Source organism: Ranitomeya variabilis, chromosome 8, assembly GCF_051348905.1.
Source record: "Ranitomeya variabilis isolate aRanVar5 chromosome 8, aRanVar5.hap1, whole genome shotgun sequence".
NCBI lineage: Eukaryota > Metazoa > Chordata > Amphibia > Anura > Dendrobatidae > Ranitomeya > Ranitomeya variabilis.
The window spans coordinates 2,930,826-2,955,034 of NC_135239.1; the positions used below are offsets into that span (position 1 = coordinate 2,930,826).

At 46.3% G+C, this 24,209-nt stretch overlaps 1 protein-coding gene across 1 annotated transcript in view; it reads right to left on the reverse strand.

Moving 5' to 3' along the window:
* Window positions 1-752: 752 nt before the first annotated feature.
* The window catches only part of LOC143787589 (vitamin D3 hydroxylase-associated protein-like), a 225,711-nt gene continuing 202,254 nt past the window's right edge, over window positions 753-24,209 (reverse strand). The window contains exons 11-15 of the mRNA XM_077276477.1: window positions 15,363-15,406; window positions 3,579-3,618; window positions 1,778-1,886; window positions 1,269-1,414; window positions 753-1,181 (exon numbers count right to left, since the gene is read on the reverse strand). Coding sequence (XP_077132592.1) covers window positions 1,056-1,181; window positions 1,269-1,414; window positions 1,778-1,886; window positions 3,579-3,618; window positions 15,363-15,406 — 465 coding nt within the window. The 3' untranslated portion in view covers window positions 753-1,055. The remainder of the gene's footprint in view (window positions 1,182-1,268; window positions 1,415-1,777; window positions 1,887-3,578; window positions 3,619-15,362; window positions 15,407-24,209) is intronic.

Sequence of the window (24,209 nt, forward strand, 5' to 3'; positions counted from 1 at the left end):
TTGACCATATAAGTTACCTTTCTTTATTCTGCTATCAGTAAGCGGGCCTCTCTGTGCTAAACCTGGTTCATTTCTGTGTTTGTCATTTCCTCTTACCTCACCGTCATTATTTGTGGGGGGCTTCTATCCAGCTTTGGGGTCCCCTTCTCTGGAGGCAAGAAAGGTCTTTGTTTTCCTCTACTAGGGGTAGCTAGATTCTCCGGCTGGCGCGTGTCATCTAGAATCAACGTAGGAATGATCCCCGGCTACTTCTAGTGTTGGCGTTAGGAGTAGATATATGGTCAACCCAGTTACCACTACCCTATGAGCTGGATTTTTGTATTCTGCAGACTTCCACGTTCCTCTGAGACCCTCGCCATTGGGGTCATAACAGTAGTTATATTCCTGTACATAGGGGCAGTATTATAGTAGTTATATTCTTGTACATAGGGGCAGTATTATAGTAGTTATATTCTTGTACATAGGGGCAGTATTATAGTAGTTATATTCTTGTACATAGGAGCAGTATTATAGTAGTTATATTCCTGTACATAGGAGCAGTATTATTATAGTAGTTATATTCCTGTACATAGGGGCAGTATTATAGTAGTTATATTCCTGTACATAGGAGCAGTATTATAGTAGTTATATTCTTGTACATAGGAGCAGTATTATAGTAGTTATGTTCTTGTACATAGGGGCAGTATTATAGTAGTTATATTCTTGTACATAGGGGCAGTATTACAGTAGTTATATTCTTGTACATAGGAGCAGTATTATAGCAGTAATATTCTTGTATATAGGAGCAGTATTATAGTAGTTATATTCTTGTACATAGGAGCAGTATTATAGTAGTTATATTCCTGTACATAGGAGCAGTATTATTATAGTAGTTATATTCCTGTACATAGGGGCAGTATTATAGTAGTTATATTCCTGTACATAGGAGCAGTATTATTATAGCAGTTATATTCTTGTACACAGGGGCAATGTTAAATTAATTTTATTGGCACTGATTAAGGAAGATCATGATATGAGGTCACATTGACATCATGTACGTTCACTCATTTTCTCGCTCATGGTTGTCTCTCCACTTTGGTCACTTTCTCCACCTCTTTCATTAGACGAAGACATTGTTCTTCCTGCCAGGGAAGAGCCACACACTGAATGGCCACGGGGAGCCCCACGCTGTCTGTCATAGCCTGCAGAACAAGGGTTGACAATGTAACCCCTACATGTGAAATCTCTGCATCTGGGGGGGTGAGTCGCTGAGGTTTAGCGGGACGAACCTTTTTAAGGAGCTTGTCCCAGAAATCCTTGTGATGACCCTCATACCTCTTCAGAGCCTCCTCATCCTCACGTGTCACTGTGGTTACAGGTAGGACGCCAGCTGGGAAATCCACCAGATTGTAAAGGATTGTGTAGGATACGGCACCTGGGGTCGGCACAGGAAAATGGTTACACAGTACGAAGCCACACTGGCTTCTACAAAGATAGCCACTGATGAAAGGAGCAGAAAGGTAGCAAAACTCCCTTCACCCCACATATACCCCTTCCCAAATACACATGACGAGAAACTAAACTGACGAGCAGCTAAATTCTGACATCACATCAGCAGGAAATACAACACCCAACTATAACCCTCATCATCCATAAGAAAACCATCCATCACTTGTTTCTCCCGAGGCGGTATGTATGGTTCTTGTAAGTTGAGGTCTCCCTAGGACTTGGACAGTGCAGCGACAGCTGATGATCTGGAAGCAGCTTGCATTGCCCTACATCTGAGAATGTCACATACTTGACAGCTTTCCAGGGTATCCGATGGTCAGAGCTGGGCCCAAGATAGGGCAAATGAGGACGTCCAAGCCGTGTGCCCGCCATTGAGTGATGAACTCCTGACGATACACCTGTAATCACAGGGAGAGGTATGAGGGCCGTGTCTTGTCCTCGGGTGACCCCTCACACCCCATCAGGGCCATGTCTTGTCCTCGGGTGATCCCTCACACCCCATCAGGGCCATGTCTTGTCCTCGGGTGATCCCTCACACACCATTAGGGCCATGTCTTCTCGAGGGAGACCCCTCACACACCATCAGGGCCCTGTACTGTCCTCGGTGGACCCCTCACACCCCATCAGGGCCGGGTCTTCTTCTCAGGGGACCCCTCACACACCATCAGGGCCGTGTCCTGACATCAGGGGACCCCTCACACACAATCAGGGCCCAGTACTGTCCTTGGGGGACCCCTCACACACCATTAGGGCCACGTCTTCTCGGGGGACCCCTCACACACCATCAGGGCCCTGTACTGACATCAGGGGACCCCTCACACACCATCAGGGCCCAGTACGTTCTCGGGGTACCCCTCACACATCATTAGGGCCATGTCTTCTCCTCGGGGGACCCCTCACACACCATCAGGGCCCTGTACTGCCCTCGGCGGACCCCTCACACACCATCAGTGTCTTGTACTGACCTCGGGGGAACTCTCAATCATCAGTGCCTTGTACTGTCCTTGGAGGACCCCTCACACACCATCAGGGCCGTGTACTGTCCTCGGGGGACCCCTCACACACCATCAGGGCCGTGTCCTGACCTCAGGGGACCACTCACACACAGTCATGGCCTTGTACTGTCCTCGGGGGACCCCTCCCACACCATCAGGGCCATGTCTGATCCTCGGGGGACCCTCACACATCATCAGGGCCTTGTACTGTCCTCAGCGGACCCCTCACACACCATCAGGGCCATGTTCTGATTTTCTGTCCTCGTGGGGACCCTTCACACACCATCAAGGCCATGACTTGAGCTAGGGGACCTTTCATATGCATAAAAAGCTGTGTCCTGACCTAGGGGGACCTCTCAAACATCATCATAGCCATATCCTGATCTAGGGGGACCCGTCAAACACCATCAGTGCCATGTCCTTACTTCAGAGGAACTCCCCTAAAAATATAATCAGGCCGTGTCCTGACCTCGGGAGACCCATCACACACTCCGTGAACTGAGGGATCCCTCACACATCATCAGGTCCATGTCCTTACTTCAGAGGACACCCCTTCACATCATCAGGGCCATGTCCTGATCTTGAGGGACCCCTCACACACCATCAGAGCTGTGAACTGAGCTAGAGGGACAACTAACACACCATGAGTGCCATGTCTTTACTTCAGAGGACCCCCTTACACATCATCAGGGCCGTGTACTGACCTCGAGGGACCCCTGACACACCATCAGGACCGTGTCCTTACTTCAGTGGATCCCCCTACACATCATGAGGGCCATGTCCTGACCTTGAAGGACCCCTTACACACCATCAATTAGGGCTATATCTTGACCTCGGGGGACCATCACAGACCATCAGGGCTGTGACCTAAGCTAGGGGTACCTTTCATATACATAAAGGGCCATGTACTGACCTCAGGAGACCTTTTACACATCATCAGGACCATTTTCTGACCCTGAGGGCCCCCTCACACACTATCAGGGCTGTGTCCTGACCTTGGGGGGACTCCTTACACACCATCAATCAGGGCCGTGTCGTAACCTCGGAGGGCCTCACAGCAATTCCAGTGTGGTTTCAGCTGCTTGTGTTCATTACCTCGACCTCCACGTGATGTCTCCACAGCTCCTTCACTGAACTGAAGAAAGATTAAAGGGTTAATTAACTCCCCTCTCTACGCCTGCAAATATTATTAAAGGGCGAATTGTGCACCTTGCCGAGCCGCAGGATGAGTGCTCCATTCCACACCTCACTGGGGTGCAGCTTCATGGGGTAGGGGTGTGGATTAAGTTTAAATAAAAGTAATGCTTCTACAGGAAGCAAAGATCGTGTGTTACTGCCCTGAATAGCATGCGCCACTGCCGGGAAGAGCGTGCGCCACTGCCATGAATAGCGGGCGCCACTGCCGGGAAAAGCGGGCACCACTGCCGGGAAAAGCGGGCACCACTGCCGGGAAGAGCATGCACCACTGCCATGAATAGCGGGCGCCATTGCCGGGAAAAGCGGGCACCACTGCCGGGAAGAGCATGCACCACTGCCATGAATAGTGGGCGCCACTGCTGGGAAAAGTGTGCACCACTGCCATGAATAACGGGCGCCACTGCCGGGAAGAGCGTGCACCACTGCCGGGAAGAGCGTGCGCCACTTCCATGAATAGCGGGCGCCACTGCCGGGAAGAGCATGCACCACTGCCATGAATAGCGGGCGCCATTGCCAGGAAAAGCGGGCACCACTGCCGGGAAGAGCATGCACCACTGCCATGAATAGTGGGTGCCACTGCTGGGAAAAGTGTGCACCACTGCCATGAATAACGGGCGCCACTGCCGGGAAGAGCGTGCACCACTGCCGGGAAGAGCGTGCGCCACTTCCATGAATAGCGGGCGCCACTGCCGGGAAGAGCGTGCGCCACTGCCGTGAATAGCATGTGCCACTGCCGTGAATAGCATGCGTCACTGCCGGGAAGAGAGTGCACCACTGCCATGAATAGTGGGCACCACTGCCATGAATAGTGGGCGCCACTGCTGGGAAAAGTGTGCACCACTGCCATGAATAGTGGGCGCCACTGCTGGGAAAAGTGTGCACCACTGACATGAATAACGGGCGCCACTGCCGGGAAGAGCGTGCGCCACTGCCGTGAATAGCATGCGCCACTGCTGTGAATACCATGCGCCACTGCCGGGAAGAGCGTGCGCCACTGCCATGAATAGTGGGCGCCACTGCTGGGAAAAGTGTGCACCACTGCCATGAATAGCGGGCGCCACTGCCATGAATAGCGGGCGCCACTGCCAGGAAGAGCGTGTGCTTCTAAAATTCTGCTTGGTGTCAATGAATGGAAATATTTAATTGTTTAGATGCAAAGGCTGATAACTACAGATGAACAAATACATTCGAGTGGAACTGAAATGTACCTGAATTTTCCAAAAATCTGCAATCAGCAGAGTGAATTTTTTGTACTTCCTCACAGATTCAGGAAAATAGTCTTAGGCGAACTGAAGACCGCGCACACGGGGTAGATTTAGGGTGGTTTATTGAAGCCTACGCGTTTCGAGAGCTATCTTGCTCTCTTCTTCAGGGCATCATGCGTCTTCAGGGTCTTCAGTTCGCCTAAGACTATTACCTTCAGCATCCTTTTGGATTCTTGTGGAGACCTGCTGCTACGGTTATGCCTGCTTGGGAGTTGTGACCTTGGTTCACAACTCCAATAGGTGAGCACATTCCCTGCAAAGGACTGTATGTGTTTTTTTAAAACAGTGTGACACATTGGGGGCGCCTTGTCTTTTTTCTAGATTCAGGAAAATGACATCCAGTGGCCATGAAGGGCTACCAATCCTTACACTCACCTCGCCATCACGTGTCTGGTCCTCGCCACATCTTCATGTTCTGATATGGTTGGACCAGTTCTGTTGATGTGCGCAGTCACAGAGCGCATGGTGATGTCATGACCCCGCACAGAATCCTCCCGGCCATATAAGAACATGAATTTCAGGCCCAGCATGAAAGGCATGATCATTTCAGCGTGAGGAGCCGAGGATGTGGCGAGGTCCAGCGTGGTGATGTTGAGGAGCAGTGGGGGAGTAGAAGGATTTTTTTTATTTTGACACCTTATGTATCTCCTGACTCCTTTGCATAATAAAGGGACAGTAAATTGCAACAATAACTTTTTTTATGAATTACATTTCTTGAAAAAAAAAGGCAAATCTGAATTTTGCTTGATTGGCTCATGTCAACCGATAACCCGTCCTGCCTGAGTGTCGGTCCCACAGCCGAGTCCTTGTTAGGCAGAATTCACACATCAGTATCTCTCTGCTAAAACCAGGGGGGTCTCCAAAACACAGAACAGTTGTCAATCTTTGTATTATACTTTTCCTCTGATTGTTCCATCCCGGCTTTGGCTTACAAATAGCGATACAAAAAAGCCCTTGCTATGCGTCAGTAAAGGCATTCCTCCGCGGGCCAAGACCTGCCCTCGGGAGCCATACATCTGTGTGAACAGCACAAGTTTTAGTCTTTGCACATAATGATGTTCCATTCACTGGCATGAAGCAGGAATCAGTATGTGTGTATGTATATATATATATATATATATATATATATATATATATTGTATATAGCTAAGCAGATGAAGTGAAAAGCCCAAATTAATTAAATACCAAATTTTATTAATATTATATCAGACAATACATACACCGCCTGAGGAAGGGAAGGGGGATGAAACGCGCTTCGGGTTGTAGGAACACCGGACCTGTTTTGCATGTGTGGACTAGGTAACGGTTAGCAATATTACTCACTACTATTGTGATTATGTATTTACTCATATGGAAATCTTAATTTATAATACTTTATCCAACATTGAACAGGAATCACTGCTAATGGTCATTTATTACTGTTGATATTGATGCGTTTGGCAGGGAAATATGAATTATTTCCTATTGTCCTAGGTACACATACAGCACTGCCTGATGCTCTTACCCCCCATTTGGTTTGTGTATTGTAACACTGAGCTCCACAAGCAGCCTACACTGCTGCATTCCCCCTCACACTACTGCCAGCCCCCTCAGTCTCCCTAAGTGAAATTCTATCCAGTCCCCCCTCCCGTCAGCCAAAGGGTCACTTTTATTACATGCCAGCTTTGGCAGAGCTAAGTGTGGTTTATTTCTCCCTCCAAAACTTCCTGTGTCTAAAAGATATAATATTCCAGGTCCAATTCCATAACACACAATATTCCTAGAGACAGGAAAAATAGATTTCCAGGATCAGGGTGATTGGTGCCACACATGGCAACGTTTTGCAGCCTTTAGGGTCTTTAGAAACCTGGGAAATGAGTTTCTGCCCCCCAATAACACGCAGACATGCTATGTTTGGTCTCAAAAGAATGAAAAAAAAAAATACAGCAAAAAATGGGATGAATATAAAACGTAACTTTTAATACTATAAAAGACCATAAAAAACAAGTCACCCACTCTGCAGGACAGCATAGAGGGTGGCAGGACTCTATGTCCCTCTTCTTTAGCATATAGGCACCTCTTCCTTATATACAAGCATGTCCCCTGAAGATTATGAATGAAACGCGTTGGGACAAAACTCTAGGGAGAGTGCAGGGCATTTCTATATACAGGGGTAGCTGTGGACTGCCCTTGTAAGGGCAGGAGCATTGGGGATAGTCTATCGATAGTCCCATAGGGAATGATATAGGGACTGTCTTCCCTTCGCCTTCTGGATATCTGCCTAAACAAGGGAATATCCGGTGCTCCGTTGCCCTCCTTCTTCTATGGAACTGGTAAGACCGTTCCTTTTTTATGCTTAGAGGAATCAGTAGGCATTTCCTACAGTGTTTGCCATTACTGTTTTTCTGTACGTTCTGTTATGCGACTGAGGGTGTGGTGCTGTATTTGTTGTAATCGTGCAAACAGCTTTACAGCCTTTGTATTTATCACACCCCAGTAATGTACTTCTCGTCAGCAATTTTGCTGTCGGGATTTTTTTAATCCTGTGAGGGGCTTATTAGTCTCCAGGGACCATCATATCCTATGGTGGAGACTTTGCCCCAATTTGTGTGTTTTTGTTCACGTGGGTGACTTGTTTTTTATGCTCTTTTATAGTATTAAAAGTTACGTTTTATATTCATCCCATTTTTTGCTGTATTTTTGTTTATTGTTATTGGGATTATCTGTATGATTTATACCCAAACACAGATATTGCTTTGTTGGTCTCAAAAGAATGGTAAATTTGCATGGGAAAATCGTCACCCTGTGAGCTTTCCAGCCAAAGATATGGAATGTAGAAATGTTTTAATAATATTCTTCCAAAAGAGGTGTGCCCCCTTGAACACAGCCCACCAGTGAGGTTAGCAAGGGAGGAGTTTCTAGGTTTGTGGACAAAGCATAACACTGAAATACACATTTTGGGAGGTATCAGATGCTGGAGAGTCAGCTAGACAACAGGCTGTGCTGCTGATCCATTTCTTGGGAAGTCTCTCCTCCCCTTTATTGACACGTCATACCTTTGACTAAGAGAGTAAGTTTCATATCTTAATCCCTTTTATTTCTATGTCTGTACATATTGTATTTTGTCTCCCTTTTGTAATATCTTTTGCATTTTTGTAAACACTGCCAATATTTTATGGAGTAAACTCATAAATTTACTAGTTTCGTTCTTTTGTTCTATGATTGAACCGACATGTACTCCACGCAAAATCCTTTTACCCTGGGTTGGTTCCTGACCCGATATATGCTTTGATATCAACCAAGGGACTGGTGGCAGCATGGCGTCCTGGTGTTATTGGGAACCCTGAAAGTGACAGATCGGAGGTTTATATGTGTATTCCCAGCCTGGGACTGGTGAAATAAAATCTGTATGAAATCTTGTGGGGAGCACCTGGTCGTGGCCGGTTTATGGTGAAATCTTGTGGGGAGCATATGGTCGTGGATGGTTTATGACAAAATAATGTTCTTTTCACTTTCAAATTATGGTACAACAGTTCTCACTGGAACCTTTGGTAGTTTAGAAATCCTCTGTAACCAATGCCACTGGATGTTTTGCAACAATAAGGTTGTGAAAGTCTTGAGACAGCTCACTGGTGTTACCCATAATGAGATGTTTCTTGTGTGTCATCTTTGTAATGAGACACCTTTTTATCAGCCATCAGTTGAACCCGCTATTTTTTTCAGTAAGTGGCAGGATTGCTTTCCAAATACTGATAGATTTCATCTGGTGTCAAGATTTTTCCAAGCCTTTTGCTCCTCTGTTTCTTCAGGTATTCAATACTTTTTCCCTGTGTAATTTCTCATTATTACACATAATTTATGAACATTTATGATTATTCCGGTGTGGATAGAATGGTTTTTACTGACATTTGGTGAGAATTTCATGTCACAGAGTCTTTAGAAATAGATTTTCTTAGAAAATTGGTGGTGTTCATTACTTACTTCAACTGCTGTACCCTCCATACGGTCAGTGCCCAATTTCACAATAACAAACCCCCCTGACTCCAGTCTATGATTGTCAAATAACAGGCACTGGCTAAGTGATATGGCAGCTCATCGATGGATGGCAGTGGGTGCATATCAGGAGTTGTGATGACATTTAGACTCCTGTAGTCCATGCAGAACAGGGTTGTCCGTTCATTTTTCGAGACCAGGACTACAGGCAAGGCCCACGCACTTTTGGATCACCCCCCAGCCATAGCATTTTGTCTATCTCCCTTTTGATGCTCTTGTGTCACCTCTAGGGAGACACAGTATGCGGATTACCAGACTGGTGGGTGATTCCTGGTGTCTACCTGGTGGATGGCTAGCTGCGTCTTCCCTGGTACCAGTGAAGGTGGTCAGGTAGGGCTCGAATACCTCCCTCAGCTGTGACCTCTGGTCAAGGGACAACTGCCAGTGGAATTCCACATCCTCAGATCTTGCATTCTGGGCACTCCGACTGAGGGTGACAGCAGCGATGTAGGCTGTCTTCTAGTGGAACAACACTTTCCCACCATCCTGGCACGCTGGGGATAACACTTCCTGGGGATAACACTTCCCCACTCTCCTGACAGGTTCTGTATATGACTTTCCCACCACCCTGACAGGCTGGGGATACCACTTTGGGTCATCCTGAAAGGCTGTGGGTAATGCTTTCCCACCCTCCTGACAGGCTGGGATGCAACTTTCACAACATACTGACAGGCTGAGGGCAACACTTTCCCAACCTCCCCCAATACCTTAGGAGTGGTGCTAATCAAGTGGCAGCTACCACCGGCCATGTCACAGTCCATTGAGGCTGCACGTGACCCCCTTCCATGATCCTCATGCCTGTCCCCACCGCCCGTAGCACTAGTGCTTGCTCCTTTTAGGGGATCTTCAGCAACATCACCCTGCAGTGTGATATGGGTCTCCAGTACAATGAAACAAATTATCATCATGCTAAACATTGCCATCCACATTATCAACATCTAAATTAAATGAAGTACCAGATCTGGGAGGGTTGTCAGAGACATATTAAGCGACCAACCGTCCCAGATTGGTCCCCAATAAAACATTTGTTGGAAGGTTCTTGGATACCTCCTACTTCCCTCAACCCTCTCCTAGCACCGCAGTCCAGGAAAGCACTGGCCATCGGCAATCGAGAAACCTCAATTTCATTGATAGCCAGGGTCTTCCCCAGGGCCGGTTTTAGACAAAGTGGGGCCCTAGGCAAAATTCAAAGTGGGGCCCCAAATTCTGAAACATTGCAACCGCACTACAGTCAATTCAGTGCATTAAAGTGAATTTTTAACTAGTAGCAACATATTTAACCCCCAAGAAGCCACTAAATAACAAAGACAAAATTTCTGTCCAAGGAGTAAAACATATCACAAGGTTGGGTTTGTTCTTTGTTGACTACAACTGGTTAAGTCACTAAAAACACATTTTCTCGGGTATCCTCACTCTAGTTGTATCCTACAAAGAACACAGCTTTGTAATATGTTTTAAATTCAGTACAAGAAAATGGATATGTGGAAAATATGTAAATTAAACAATATTATTACACCATTGAAATTTGCATTTTAGGTTTATTTATCACTTATTTCTCGCAAATGAGTATGAGCCCTAAGAATGGATAGAGTTGTTTTGCACCTGATCAATCTCTGCTCCACCATTCAGCTGGGGCTCTGAAGCCCTGATTCTTGGGAATAATGGGGGGTCTTGGCAGTCAGACCGCAGGGATCTGAAAATTATCCCGTGGATGAGTGACATCTTCTAACCTTGAGAACCCCCTTGAACAGTGATGTCTGAGCTAAATATAATATTGCATGGCAGCGTTAATTCACTAGAAATAACTAAATGAATGATACCTGCGGTCACTGATCAGGATCCTGCACAGGCTGCTCTGTGGTGTGCACTGGCACCAAGAGTGATGATGTCACTGATCGCTAGTGCCAGGACCCTGGGCAGAATGGAGACATATGGTCTATGTGTCTCCATCCTGCCGGCGAAACATATTGCATCTTGCTGCTTTCAATAAATATAATTAAAAAAAAAAAAACTTTCTCCTTACCTGTCTGCGCTCCTGTGGCGATGACCCCTCCAAGCGTTTCAAGCTCGCACTCGCCGGCCAATGACAATGTTGTAATACGCCGGTGGCGTGTGTGCTGACGTCAGCTGTCAGCCTCCAATTGGCTGGCGCTTTATTGCCGTGCGGGCCCGCACAGCGATAGAGTAACTGAACCTGTGTCCCACTGGGGCCGGGAGCAGAAGAGATGGGGCTCAATGTGGTGTCATTAGGATAATCATCGCAATTATCTTGCATGAGAGAATATACACTAGTGTGAGCGACCCCTATAAGGCTATGTGCACACGTTGTGGATTTTGCTGCGGATCTGCAGCGAACTTGGCCCTGCGGATTCGCAGCAGTTTTCCATGTGGTGTACAGTACTATGTAAACCTAGGGAAAACCAAATCCGCTGTGCCCATGCTGTGGAAAATTCCACACGGAAACACTGCGGTTTATTTTCCGCAGCATGTCAATTCTTTGTGCGGATTCTGCAGCGTTTTACACGTATTCCATAATAGGAATACAAAGGTGTAAAAACGCAGGTGGAATCCGAACAAAATCTGCATAAAATCCGCAGATAATCCACGGTGAATCTGCAGGTAAAACGCAAGGGTTTTACCTGCCGATTCTTCAGAATCCACGCGGAAAAATCCGCAGTGGAATCCGCAAAGTGTGCACATATAGCCTCACAGAACAAAGTGGTCCCGTGGCTAGCGATCAGTGACATCATCACTCCTGGTGCCAGCGCACACTGCAGAGCGGCCTGTGCAGGATGCTAACGAGTGACAGACAGTAGGAGGTATCATTCATTTTTTTATCACTTTTTTTTTCATTTCTTTTTTACGTTAATTACATTGGAGTTTTGGTTGCTGACTGCGCAGACTGTGTGACTGGTGTGGTAGTGCAGTGTGCAGTTGAAAAAAACTCACCAGTAAGCAGTGAAGTGTCTTCTATATGGGAACACTTGTCTTCTGGGTGGCAGCACAGCTCCTGCATTGTGTCCCTAACAGGGGCTGCTGACTGCTGTGCAGCGTTAGGACAACGTCGGTGGTCACTGGTCAGGTGACCGTGTCACATAGGAAGGTCCTGCCGCTGAACAGCAGCTGCCAGCCCAGGACCCAGTATACATTATAACCTGGAGCCTGCTGCACAGTGAGGGTGGACGGCCACAGAGGAAGAACAGGAGAACATGCAGAGCGCAGGTCAGGTCAGTATAACACGCCTGACTGCTTCAGCCTCTGGGATTGCAGCCGCTGAGCCGACATAGATAACCCAGACAAGGCAGTGCAGCCAGCGCCGCCAGGAAACAACTCACAATTGCAGAACAGATAAGAGACAGATGCACTTATGTCTGCCTCTTCTGCAAAGCAAAGCACTGCCTTGTGCTATTTTAATTGTAAGCAAGCTCCATTGTGGTCATGGAACCAGCAGGGGGCCCTTGGAGGAGCGGGGGCCCCAGGCAGCTGCCTGGTCTGCCTGTGCTTAACGCCGGCCCTGGTCTTCCCAAAGATAAGTTCTTCAGGGAACACCAATTCAGAGCAGATGAAAGTTTGTTCCGCAAGAGTGTTCTTGAGCCCCACAATGACTGTGTAGCCCACAGTAACTGCAAGTTGTCACAGACCCTCTCAACCACCCCACCCGCAAAAATAACAGATGCATTGGTCCCTTGACCTTGGATGTGGGGTTCTTCTTCTACCTCTCCGGGCAAGTGGTACTAATATGTCAGGTTGGTTGCAGGTAAAGCACCAGCAAGAATCAAATGTCGGCCGGGTGCCAGATGGGCGATATCCCCGGAGGAGCAGCTGGCAGGGGCATTGGGTGTGGCTTACCTCCCTTTACAGCTAGTGACAACTGATTTCTGTACCTCATGTGTATGATTGGCCTCATAGGTACCGGCAATCTGTGCTGCTTAAGTAGCCTCCTTTGCTCTCCGGAGGTGTGACAGTTCTTGATAGATCAGGAGTCAAAGTTGCAGAAACTGGTCCTTAACCACCTTCAAGGACCTGATAGTAATCTATAGACTTGGACCCACTGGTCAAAGTTGGTTCTGAGACCGTCCACCATATCACCAAAGGTTCACATTGAAGGGTCTGGAACTTTTTGCAGTGCTCTTCAGGGATCATCTGATATTCCTTATGAGGGCCTGCTTGATGGCATCATAGTCTCCATCTTGTTCTTGAGGGTGTGTTTCGAACACCTCCAAAACTTTGCCTTGTAGGCCTGGGGTTACGTATACAACCCACTGGTCATCGGACAAGTAGTATTGACTGCAGCTCAACTTTATTAACTTCTGTGAAGCACCTGGGGGTTCAAGGTGCTCACCACATACTTAGATAAATTCCATGAGGAGTCTAGTTTTCAAAATGGGGTCATTTGTGGGGGGTTTCCACAGTTTAGACACATCAGGAGCTCTCCAAATGCAACAGGACACCCACAGAACATTCCATCAAAATTTGCCATCCAAAACGTCACTCCATCCATTCTGAGCCCTGCTGTGCACCCACACAGTAGTTTTCTCCCACATATTGGGTATCTGTTTACTCAGGAGAAATTGCGCAACAAATGTTTGGGTCTATTTTTTCCTGTTACCCTTGTTAAAATAAAAAATGTGAGGCTAAAAAACATTTTTGTGGGGAAAATGTGATTTTTTTATTTTTATTTTCATCGCTCAACATTCTAAACGTCTTATGAAGTACCTGGGCTTTCAAGGTACTCACCACACATCTGGATAAGTTCCTTGAGGGGTCTAGTTTCTAAAATGGGGTCACTTCTGGTAGGGGATTTCCATTCTTTAGGTAAATCAGGGGCTTTCCAAACACGACCTGGTGTCCGCTAATGATTCCAGTAAATTTTGCATTCAAAAAGTCAAATGGCGCTCCTTCCCTTCCTGGCCCTGTCGTGTGCCCAAACAGTAGGTTTCCTCAATGTATTGGGTATTTACGTACTCAGGAGAAATTGAACAACAAATTGTGTGATTCATTTTCACCTTACCCTAGTGAAAATAAAAAAAATGGGGCTAAAAGAATATTTTTGTGGCAAAAATTTCATTTTTTTTCTTTTTATTTTTATGACTCAACATACTAAACTTCTGTGAAGCACCTGGGGGGTTAAGGTGCACACCACACATCTAGATAAGTTACCTGATGGGTCTAGTTTCCAAAATGGGGTCACTTGTTGGGGTTTTCTCCTGTTTAGGCACATCAGGGGCTCACTAAACATGTCATGGCCTCCGCTAATGATTCCAGCAAATTTTACATTCCAAAAGTCAAATGGCAGTCTTTCCCTTCTGAGCCCTGCCATGCATCAAAACAGTAGTTTTCCCTCACATATGGAGTATCAGCGTATTCAGAAGAAATTGCACAACTAATGTGGTGTCCATTTTTCCTGTTATCCTTGAGAAAATAAAAAAATTGGGAGTCAAAAGTACAATTTTTGTGAAAAAAAATGTTAATTTTTTTCCTTCCACATTCCATTAATTCCTGTGAAGCACCTGAAGGGTTAATAAACTTCTTGAATATGATTTTGAACACCTTGAGGGGTGCAGTTTTTATAATGGTGCCACTGTTGGGTATTTTCTGTCACACAGCCCCCTCAAAGTCACTTTAAAAGCGATGTGGTCTTAAAGAAAAATGGTTTTGTAAATTTTGTTGGAAAATTGAGAAATCACCGGTCAACTTTTAACTTTTATAACTTCCTAAAGAAAAAAAAAAAAGTTTAAAAAATTGTCCTGATGTAAAGTATACATGTGGGAAATGTTATTTATAAACTATTGTGTGTGGCATAACTCTCTGGATAACGGGCATAAAAATTATAAGTTTGAAACTTGCAAAATTTTCTAAATTTTTGCCAAATTTCTGATATTTTTACGAATAAATGCAAGTTGTATCGCACAAATGTTACCACTATCATGAAGCACAATATGTCTAGAGAAAACAATCTCAGAATCAGTGGGATTCGTTGAAGCTCCAGAGTTATGACCTCATAAAGCGACAGTGGTCAGAATTGTAAACATTGGCCTGGTCAGCAAGGTGACAACAGGTTTGGAGGGTGAAGGGGTTAATATACTGCTAGATTTTGCTTCACTTAAATCATGATGAAAACTGTATATAGATTTTACAATTACATAGATGAAATTAACTATGGTATTCTTTTAATTTGGGCCTTTCACTTCATCTGTTATATATATACACATATATACACATATATACACTAGTCCAGGCACTTAGGTTTATTGCATCTCCCCAGTGGAGTCTAATATGATAGGTGATTGTCGCTTATGTTAAACACTTTAATCTGATCTTAAAACGAATGAATAATTGGACAAAGTCAAAGGTAATGAAAACTTCTCATGATCCGTCATCTCACCTCATTCCCTGGGTGTTCTGAAGAACCAAGGAGAGTCTGGGAAACTGCGGAAATAATAACTTGACAGTAAAATAACAATTTCACAGGCCTCCCATGTGACTGCGCCCTCATATTTGGCACCAAGAGCGGTGTAGATGTGATCGGTGGCACTCAGCAGTGGGGAGCACCAAGAGCAGCATGAAAGTGATAGATGACATTCACCATTGCACCAAGAGCGGTATAGACGTACACTGTGTGCAGAATTATTAGGCAAGTTGTTTTTTGGATCCCATGATACTTTTTTATACATGTTGTCCTACTCCGAGCTGTTCAGGCTTGAGAGCCAACTACCAATTAAGTAAATCAGGTGATGTGCATCTCTGTAATGAGGAGGGGTGTTGTCTAATGACATCAACACCCTATATAAGGTGTGCTTAATTATTAGGCAACTTCCTTTCCTTTGGCAAAATGGGTCAGAAGAGAGATTTGACGGCTCTGAAAAGTCCACAATTGTGAGATGTCTTGCAGAGGGATGCCGCAGTCTTGAAATTGCCAAACACTTGAAGCGTGATCACCGAACAATCAAGCATTTCATGGCAAATAGCCAACAGGTCACAAGAAGCGTGTTGGGCAAAAAAGGAGCAAAATAACTGCCCGTGAATTGAGGAAAATCAAGCGTGAAGCTGCCAAGATGCCATTTGCCACCAGTTTTGCCATATTTCAAAGCTGCAACGTTACTGGAGTATCAAAAAGCACAAGGTGTGCGATACTCAGGGACATGGCCAAGGTAAGGAAGGCTGAAAAACAACCACCACAAGAAACATAAGATAAAACGTCAAGACTGGGCCAAAAAATATCTTCAGACTGACTTTTCAAAGGTTTTATGGACTGATGAAATGAGTGTGACTCTTGATGGGCCAGATGGATGGGCCGGAGGCTGGATCAGTAAAGGGCAGAGAGCTCCACTCCGACTCAGACGCCACAAGGTGGTGGTGGGGTACTGGTATGGGCTGGGATCATCAAAGATGAACTTGTGGAACCTTTTCTGGTTGAGGCCTTAGTGAAGCTCAACTCCCAGACCTACTGCCAGTTTCTGGAAGAAAACTTCAAGCAGTGGTACAGGAAGAAGTCGTATCGTTCAAGAAAAACATGATTTTCATGCAGGACAATGCTCCATCACATGCCTCCAAGTACTCCACAGCGTGGCTGGCCAGTAAAGGTCTCACAGAAGAACAAATAATGACATGGCCCCTTGTTCCCCTGATCTGAACCCCATAGAGAACCTGTGGTCCCTCATAAAATGTGAGATCTACAGGGAGGGAGAACAGTCCACCTCTCAGAACAGTGTCTGGAGGCTGTGGTGGCTGCTGCACGCAATGTTGGTCGTAAACAGATCAAGTAACTGACAGAATCTATGGATGGAGGCTGCTGAGTGTCATCATAAAGAAAGGTGGCTGTATTGGTCACTCATTTTTGGGGGTCTTGTTTTTGCATGTCAGAAATGTTTATTTCTAAATTTTGTGCAGTGATATTGGTTTACCTGGTGAAAATAAACAAGTGAGATGGGAATATATTTGGTTTTTATTAAGTTGCCTAATAATTCTGCACAGTAATAGTTACCTGCACAAACAGATATCCTCCTAAGATAGCCAAATCTGAGAAAACCCCACTCCAACTTCCAAAAATATTAAGCTTTGATATTTACGAGTCTTTTGGGTTGATTGAGAACATAGTTATTGATCAATAATAAAAATAATCCTCTAAAATACAACTTGCCATCGGCTTCAGGAAAATGGCCGCCGAGATCTCAATCTGTGCAAGAGCAGCCTCCGGCGGCCATTTTCCTGAAGCCCACAGAACCAGGAAAATGGAGGGCGAGAAGCCTAGCCAAGATCTCAATCCACGCACGCACCGCCTCCAGCGGCAACTGGCTTCAGGAAGATGGCCGCAGAGAAACCGATGATGCACTCCGCACTGCTCACCGCTAAAACCGAGCTTCAGTATCACCACACTTCAGCCATCGCCAATTCCCTGAGAAAAGGACGCTGCTAAACCACTGCTGCAACCCCCCCGGTAAGTCTGCATTTGCACAAAAGATGCACCCCCCTTTATACTCCCAAATTTTTTGAGGAAAAAGTGCGTCTTATAGTCTAAAAAATACAGTGATAAATTAGGTACAATGCAGTACATGCTGTAAATGTTTTCATAATTGTTTGGGAAAGTTCTGAAATGTCCTATACAGTTGTGCTCAAAAGTTTACATATCCCGGCAGAATTTTTACTTTCTTGGCCTTTTTTTAGAGAATATGAATGATAACACCAAAACTTTTTCTCCACTCATGGTTAGTGGTTGGGTGAAGCCATTTATTGTCAGACTACTGTGTTTTCTCTTTGTAAATCATAATGACAACCCTAAACATCCAAATGACGCTGATCAAAAGTTTACATACCCTGGTGATTAGGGCCTGATAACATGCACAGAAGGTAACATCCTCACCTGTGACCTGTTTGCTTGTAATCAGTGTGTGCATAAAAGCTAAGTGAGTTTCTGGGATCCAGACAGACTCTTCCATCTTTCATCCAGCCACTGATGTTTCTGGATTGTGAGTCATGGGGAAAACAAAAGAATTGTCAATGGATCTACGGGAAAAGGTAGTTGAGTTGTATAAAACAGGAAAGGCATACAAAAAGATATCCAAGGAGTTGATAATGCCAGTCAGCAGCATTCAAACTGTGATTAACAAATGGAAAATCAGGGGCTCTGTATAAACAAAACCACGGTCAGGTAGACCAACAAAAATATTGTCCACAACTGCCAGGAAAATTGTTCAGGATGCAAAGAAAAACCCACAAGTAACATCAGCTGAAATACTGGACTCTCTGAAAACTAGAGGTGTGGCTGTTTCAAGATGCACAATAAGGAGGCACTTGAAGAAAACTGGGCTGCATGGTTGAGTTGCCAGAAGAAAACCATTACTGCGCAAATGCTACAAACTATCTAGCCTACAATACGCAAAACAGCACACAGAGAAGCCTCAAAATTTCTGGAACAAGGTAATTTGGAGCGATGAAACCAAAATGTAACATTTTGGCCACAATCATAAACGTTATATTTTGAGATAGGTCAACAAGGCCTATGATGAAAAAAACACCATTCCTACTGTAAAGCACGGAGGTGGATCGCTGATGTTTTGGGGATGTGTGAGCTACAAAGGCACAGGAAACTTAGTCAAAGTTGAAGGAAAGATGAATGCAGCATGTTATCAGCAAATACTGGAGGCAGATTTGCACTCATCAGTCCCGAAGCTGCGCATGGGACGTACTTGGACGTTCCAGCATGACAACGATCCAAAACACAAGGCCAAGTCGACCTGTCATTGGCTATAGCAGAACAAAGTGAAGGTTCTGGAGTGGCCATCTCAGCCTCCTGACCTCAATATCATTGAGCCACTCTGGGGAGATCTCAAGCGCGCAGTTCATGCTAGACAGCCAAGGAATTTACAGGAACTGGAGGCATTATGCCAAGAAGAGTGGGCAGCTTTACCATCTGAGAAAATAAAGACCCTCATCCACAACGACCACAAAAGACTTCAAGCTGTCATTGATGTTAGAGGGGGCAACACACGGCATTAAGAAATGGGGTATGTGAACTTTTCATCAGGGTCATCTGGATGTTTTGGGCTGTAATTATGATTTAACAAGAGAAAACACAGTAGTCTGACAATAAATGGCTTCACCCAACCACTAACCATGAGCGGAGAAAAAGTTTTGGTGTTATCATTCATATTCTCTGAAAAAAGGCCAAGAAAGCAAAAATTCTGCCGGGGTATGTAAACTTTTGAGTACAACTGTAAATGTCTGTTCTGTTCCTGATCTGAGGTTTTCGGCTTTTAGTTTAGATGAATCTGTGCTGCACTTAATTTACATGCTCAGTAGTGACCAGAGCTGTTGAGTTGGAGTCGGAAGTCAGGGAAACTGAGGAGTCGGAGATGGAGATTTGGCTTACCGACTCCACAGCCCTGTGCAAAACACCAGTATTCATCAATGACTGCTGGCACCAAAATGTCTAAGATCTTTGATCAGAGGAAACTTATGCCTGAGAAGCATTCTTCCCACCCCCTTCCCTCTCTGCTTAAACAAATCTCAAACTTGCCGTCTTTTTCTCAAAGACGTTCCCTGATCACTGCAGGAGGTTCCTACTTCAGTGGAGGTTTAAGGGTAAGCCATCTCTCACTTACTAGTTATCATTAGTTTTTCTATTCCCAGCTATAATTAATCCCATATGTTCAATGTGGAGTTTTACTTCCGTGGAGGTGGAGGTGTTAGTTCTTTCTCTCTTCCCATATTTTCAATGTCCCCTCACCGAAGAGGTCTATATGGATTTTCATCTTTCTCTACGACAGAGGCACTTCCCAATTAGGGAGAATGAGAAGCGGTATAAAAGTGAAAAGTGACATTCACCAGCGAAAAGCACCAGGAGCGGTATAGAAGTGATAGGTAACATGCACCAGGAGCGGTATAGAAGTGACAGGTAACATACACCAGTGGGGAGCACCAGGAGCGGTATAGAAGTGATAGGTGACATACACCAGTGGGGAGCACCAGGAGCGGTATAGAAGTGATAGGTGACATTCACCAGTGGGGAGCACCAGGAGCGGTATAGAAGTGATAGGTGACATTCACCAGTGGGGAGCACCAGGATTGGTATAGAAGTGATAGGTGACATTCACCAGTGGGGAGCACCAGGATTGGTATAGAAGTGATAGGTGACATTCACCAGTGGGGAGCACCAGGAGCGGTATAGAAGTGATAGGTGACATTCACCAGTGGGGAGCACCAGGAGCGGTATAGAAGTGATAGGTGACATTCACCAGTGGGGAGCACCAGGAGCGGTATAGAAGTGATAGGTGACATTCACCAGTGGGGAGCACCAGGATTGGTATAGAAGTGATAGGTGACATTCACCAGTGGGGAGCACCAGGATTGGTATAGAAGTGATAGGTGACATTCACCGGTGGGGAGCACCAGGAGAGGTATAGAAGTGATAGGTGACATTCACCAGTGGGGAGCACCAGGAGCGGTATAGAAGTGATAGGTGACATTCACCGGTGGGGAGCACCAGGAGAGGTATAGAAGTGATAGGTGACATTCACCAGTGGGGAGCACCAGGATTGGTATAGAAGTGATAGGTGACATTCACCGGTGGGGAGCACCAGGAGAGGTATAGAAGTGATAGGTGACATACACCAGTGGGGAGCACCAGGAGCGGTATAGAAGTGATAGGTGACATACACCAGTGGGGAGCACCAGGAGCGGTATAGAAGTGATAGGTGACATTCACCAGTGGGGAGCACCAGGAGCGGTATAGAAGTGATAGGTGACATTCACCAGTGGGGAGCACCAGGATTGGTATAGAAGTGATAGGTGACATTCACCAGTGGGGAGCACCAGGATTGGTATAGAAGTGATAGGTGACATTCACCGGTGGGGAGCACCAGGAGAGGTATAGAAGTGATAGGTGACATTCACCAGTGGGGAGCACCAGGAGCGGTATAGAAGTGATAGGTAACATACACCAGTGGGGAGCACCAGGAGCGGTATAGAAGTGATAGGTAACATACACCAGTGGGGAGCACCAGGAGCGGTATAGAAGTGATAGGTAACATACACCAGTGGGGAGCACCAGGAGAGATATAGAAGTGATAGGTGACATTCACCAGTGGGGAGCACCAGGAGCGGTATAGAAGTGATAGGTGACACCAGTGAGCACCAGGAGCGTTATAGAAGTGATAGGTGACATACACCAGCGGTGAGCACCAGGAGAGGTATAGAAGTGATAGGTGACACCAGTGGGGAGCACCAGGAGCGTTATAGAAGTGATAGGTGACATACACCAGTGGGGAGCACCAGGAGATGTATAGAAGTGATAGGTGACATTCACCAGTGGGGAGCACCAGGAGAGGTATAGAAGTGATAGGTAACATTCACCAGCGGGGAGCACCAGGAGAGGTATAGAAGTGATAGGTAACATTCACCAGTGGGGAGCACCAGGAGAGGTATAGAAGTGATAGGTAACATTCACCAGCGGGGAGCACCAGGTGCGGTATAGAAGTGATAGGTAATATTCACCAGTGGGGAGCACCAGGAGAGGTATAGAAGTGATAGGTGACATTCACCAGTGGGGAGCACCAGGAGCGTTATAGAAGTGATAGGTGACATACACCAGTGGGGAGCACCAGGAGAGGTATAGAAGTGATAGGTGACATTCACCAGTGGGGAGCACCAGGAGAGGTATAGAAGTGATAGGTGACATTCACCAGTGGGGAGCACCAGGAGCGTTATAGAAGTGATAGGTGACATTCACCAGTGGGGAGCACCAGGAGATGTATAGAAGTGATAGGTGACATTCACCAGTGGGGAGCACCAGGAGATGTATAGAAGTGATAGGTGACATTCACCAGTGGGGAGCACCAGGAGAGGTATAGAAGTGATAGGTAACCTACACCAGTGGGGAGCACCAGGAGAGGTATAGCAGTAATAGGTAACATTCACCAGTGGGGAGCACCAGGAGCGGTATAGAAGTGACAGGTGACATACACCAGTGGGGAGCACCAGGAGCGTTATAGAAGTGATAGGTAATATTCACCAGTGGGGAGCACCAGGAGAGGTATAGAAGTGATAGGTGACATTCACCAGTGGGGAGCACCAGGAGCGTTATAGAAGTGATAGGTGACATACACCAGTGGGGAGCACCAGGAGAGGTATAGAAGTGATAGGTAACATTCACCAGTGGGGAGCACCAGGAGATGTATAGAAGTGATAGGTGACATTCACCAGTGGGGAGCACCAGGAGAGGTATAGAAGTGATAGGTAACATTCACCAGTGGGGAGCACCAGGAGAGATATAGAAGTGATAGGTGACATTCACCAGTGGGGAGCACCAGGAGCGTTATAGAAGTGATAGGTGACATTCACCAGTGGGGAGCACCAGGAGAGGTATAGAAGTGATAGGTGACATTCACCAGTGGGGAGACCAGGAGCGGTATAGAAGTGATAGGTGACATACACCAGTGGGGAGCACCAGGAGCGGTATAGAAGTGATAGGTGACATTCACCAGTGGGGAGACCAGGAGCGGTATAGAAGTGATAGGTGACATACACCAGTGGGGAGCACCAGGAGCGGTATAGAAGTGATAGGTAATATTCACCAGTGGGGAGCACCAGGAGCGGTATAGAAGTGATAGGTAATATTCACCAGTGGGGAGCACCAGGAGCGGTATAGAAGTGATAGGTAACATTCACCAGCGGGGAGCACCAGGTGCGGTATAGAAGTGATAGGTAATATTCACCAGTGGGGAGCACCAGGAGCGGTATAGAAGTGATAGGTAACATTCACCAGTGGGGAGCACCAGGAGAGGTATAGAAGTGATAGGTAACATTCACCAGTGGGGAGCACCAGGAGAGATATAGAAGTGATAGGTGACATTCACCAGTGGGGAGCACCAGGAGCGTTATAGAAGTGATAGGTGACATTCACCAGTGGGGAGCACCAGGAGAGGTATAGAAGTGATAGGTGACATTCACCAGTGGGGAGACCAGGAGCGGTATAGAAGTGATAGGTGACATACACCAGTGGGGAGCACCAGGAGCGGTATAGAAGTGATAGGTGACATTCACCAGTGGGGAGACCAGGAGCGGTATAGAAGTGATAGGTGACATACACCAGTGGGGAGCACCAGGAGAGGTATAGAAGTGATAGGTAATATTCACCAGTGGGGAGCACCAGGAGCGGTATAGAAGTGATAGGTAATATTCACCAGTGGGGAGCACCAGGAGCGGTATAGAAGTGATAGGTAACATTCACCAGCGGGGAGCACCAGGTGCGGTATAGAAGTGATAGGTAATATTCACCAGTGGGGAGCACCAGGAGCGGTATAGAAGTGATAGGTAACATTCACCAGTGGGGAGCACCAGGAGAGGTATAGAAGTGATAGGTGACATACACCAGCGGGGAGCACCAGGAGAGGTATAGAAGTGATAGGTAACATTCACCAGTGGGGAGCACCAGGAGAGGTATAGAAGTGATAGGTAACATACACCAGTGGGGAGCACCAGGAGAGGTATAGAAGTGATAGGTGACATACACCAGCGGGGAGCACCAGGAGAGGTATAGAAGTGATAGGTAACATTCACCAGCGGGGAGCACCAGGTGCGGTATAGAAGTGATAGGTAATATTCATCAGTGGGGAGCACCAGGAGAGGTATAGAAGTGATAGGTGACATACACCAGCGGGGAGCACCAGGAGAGGTATAGAAGTGATAGGTGACATACACCAGCGGGGAGCACCAGGAGCGGTATAGAAGTGATAGGTAACATTCACCAGTGGGGAGCACCAGGAGCGGTATAGAAGTAATAGGTAACATTCACCAGTGGGGAGCACCAGGAGCGGTATAGAAGTGATAGGTGACATACACCAGTGGGGAACACCAGGAGAGGTATAGAAGTGATAGGTAACATTCACCAGTGGGGAACACCAGGAGCAGTATAGAAGTGATAGGTAACATTCACCAGTGGGGAGCACCAGGAGCGTTATAGAAGTGATAGGTAACATTCATCAGTGGGGAGCACCAGGAGACGTATAGAAGTGATAGGCGACATTCACCAGCGGGGAGCACCAGGAGCGGTATAGAAGTGATAGGTAATATTCACCAGCGGGGAGCACCAGGAGCGGTATAGAAGTGATAGGTGACATACACCAGTGGGGAGCACCAGGAGAGGTATAGAAGTGATAGGTAATATTCACCAGTGGGGAGCACCAGGAGCGGTATAGAAGTGATAGGTAATATTCACCAGTGGGGAGCACCAGGA